General features: G+C 67.9%; 1 protein-coding gene across 1 annotated transcript in view; it reads right to left on the minus strand.

Annotated features, from left to right (window-relative positions):
* Positions 1–12: 12 nt before the first annotated feature.
* The window catches only part of MPL (MPL proto-oncogene, thrombopoietin receptor), a gene marked incomplete at its 3' end in the record, with an annotated part of 6561 nt that continues 4747 nt past the window's right edge, over positions 13–1826 (minus strand). Inside the window, exons 5-10 of the mRNA XM_035893548.1 lie at positions 1559–1752; positions 1056–1228; positions 807–949; positions 493–652; positions 226–313; positions 13–103 (exon numbers count right to left, since the gene is read on the minus strand). Of these exons, the coding sequence (XP_035749441.1) occupies positions 13–103; positions 226–313; positions 493–652; positions 807–949; positions 1056–1228; positions 1559–1752 (849 nt within the window). The remainder of the gene's footprint in view (positions 104–225; positions 314–492; positions 653–806; positions 950–1055; positions 1229–1558; positions 1753–1826) is intronic.

The following is a 1826-nucleotide window of genomic DNA, read 5'->3' on the forward strand; positions in this document are numbered from 1 at the left end:
GCCCGGCCGCCTCACCTGGCCGGGCTTGCTGCTCTCGTGGAGGAAGCTGCCCAGTGCGCGGTGCAGGTCGGGGACGGGGGGCCAGAGCTTCTGCTTCACGTTGCTGGGTGCAGGGAAGGGGGTGTCGAAGGCAAACGCCAGTCCTGGGGTGCCCTGACGCCCCCGGGCAGGCTGCCCAGGCCTGATGCCGGACCCCCCCTCACCTGCCCCAGGCACAGCCCTTACCTGTAGAGGGAGGGGAAGGTGCACCGCAGCCCCAGGAGCACGCCCGTGAGCAGCAGCGGCACCACCGTGACACTCGGGATGATCCAGCCTGCGTTGGAGGAGGAACGCTGGGACTGTAGCCCTCCCCAGACCCGCCACCGCTGAGCCCTCCACAGCCCTGCCACCCTCTGCTCCGTCTTCCCCATCCCATTTCCAGCACCCTTGCTCTCCTGCCCTTGGCCCTGTGGCTCCTCTGGCCATAGCCTCCGCTCCTGCCCTGTCCCTTACCTGCATCGGCCGTGGCGTCAGCTACAACAGGCTTGGACCAGGCGCTCCAGCTGCCCTGGTACCATGGCCCGCTGGGCTGGGCCCGCACCTGGGCACAGTAGCGGGCGCCTGGCCGTAGGTCCAGGACTTCTTTCCTGGCTGCCCGCGGGACCTGCAGGACCTGCAGGTCAGAGCCGAGCTGGAGATGACAGCTGCTGCGGGGAGGCTGAGGGACAGTGCTGGGGTGCGGGTCTGTCCTGCCTGACCCCGCGTGGGCCATGTGTGGGCAGTGGAAGCGGGCAGGGCTGCTCGGGGGAGCCCCAGCCATGCCTTACCTTCCAGTCATGGCTGTTCTCCACAGCGTAGCGGACCTGGTAGTCCAGCTGCTCTGCAAGTGCCTCCAGGGGTGGCAGCCATTGCAGGCTCAGCCTGCCCTGCCACACCGTCACCTGCACCAGCTGCGGGGCCTCTGTGAGCACTGTTGGGGATGGGGACGTGTCACTGCCATGGAACGGGAGGGACACTGTGTCCCCTGCCAGCCAGGCATAGGCAAGGGCAGGGGCCACGATGGCACTGGGACTCACCAGCCTGGTGCAGCCAGAAGGGCTCCTTGAAGTAGCTGAGTGTGGGCGGTGCATGGGGCCGGGTGACATTCACAAGGACAGAGATGGCATTGCCAGCCCTGGGCTGGAAGGTGCAGGCATGGGTGCCCTGTGCCCCCATGCTCGCCTCCTCACACCGCTGCCACACATCTTCCCTGCACAAGGAGCAGGGAGCCAGTCAGCCCCCCCCATGGTGACCCTGCTCCCCTCGCCCTCCACCAGCCCTCTTCTGGGCCACCCTGTTCCTGCAGCCGGCACTGCCTTGCTCCTCCTGCACTCGCCCAGGATGGCCAGTGCTGCCCGTAGTCGGGGGGGCAGCGTGGCTGGGAGCAGTGGTGGGGAAGTGTGAGGTCAATGGTGGTAGGGCAGGGCAGGGCACAGAGCCAGGTGGCACAGTGTGGGATGTGGGACACTGAGCAGGGCTGGTGCTACCTGGGATGTGCCACCTACCCGCCTGAGTGGCATGTCCCTGCCATGCCCCTTACCTTGTGCCGGCCCCGCTCGGAGGTGCCCGGTAGAAGAGCTGGTGGGAGCTGAGGGGCTCTGCGGGGTCCCAGCTCCACTCGCAGCGCACGTGCTGCAGGTCAGGGGTGCTGCAGTACAGCCCGATGTCCTCTGGGCAGGTGAGAGCCAGGGCAGGGAGGGGGCTGCTTACTCCCGGCCCCCCAAAGCCTGGGTGCTACACCTCATGTACCCCAGGACCCCCACCCCTTGCAGCCCCAGGCGTGGGTGCCTCCTTGCCGTGCCCGCCAG

This window comes from Egretta garzetta, unplaced genomic scaffold, assembly GCF_000687185.1.
Source record: "Egretta garzetta isolate BGI_Z169 unplaced genomic scaffold, ASM68718v1 scaffold75, whole genome shotgun sequence".
Classification (NCBI taxonomy): domain Eukaryota; kingdom Metazoa; phylum Chordata; class Aves; order Pelecaniformes; family Ardeidae; genus Egretta; species Egretta garzetta.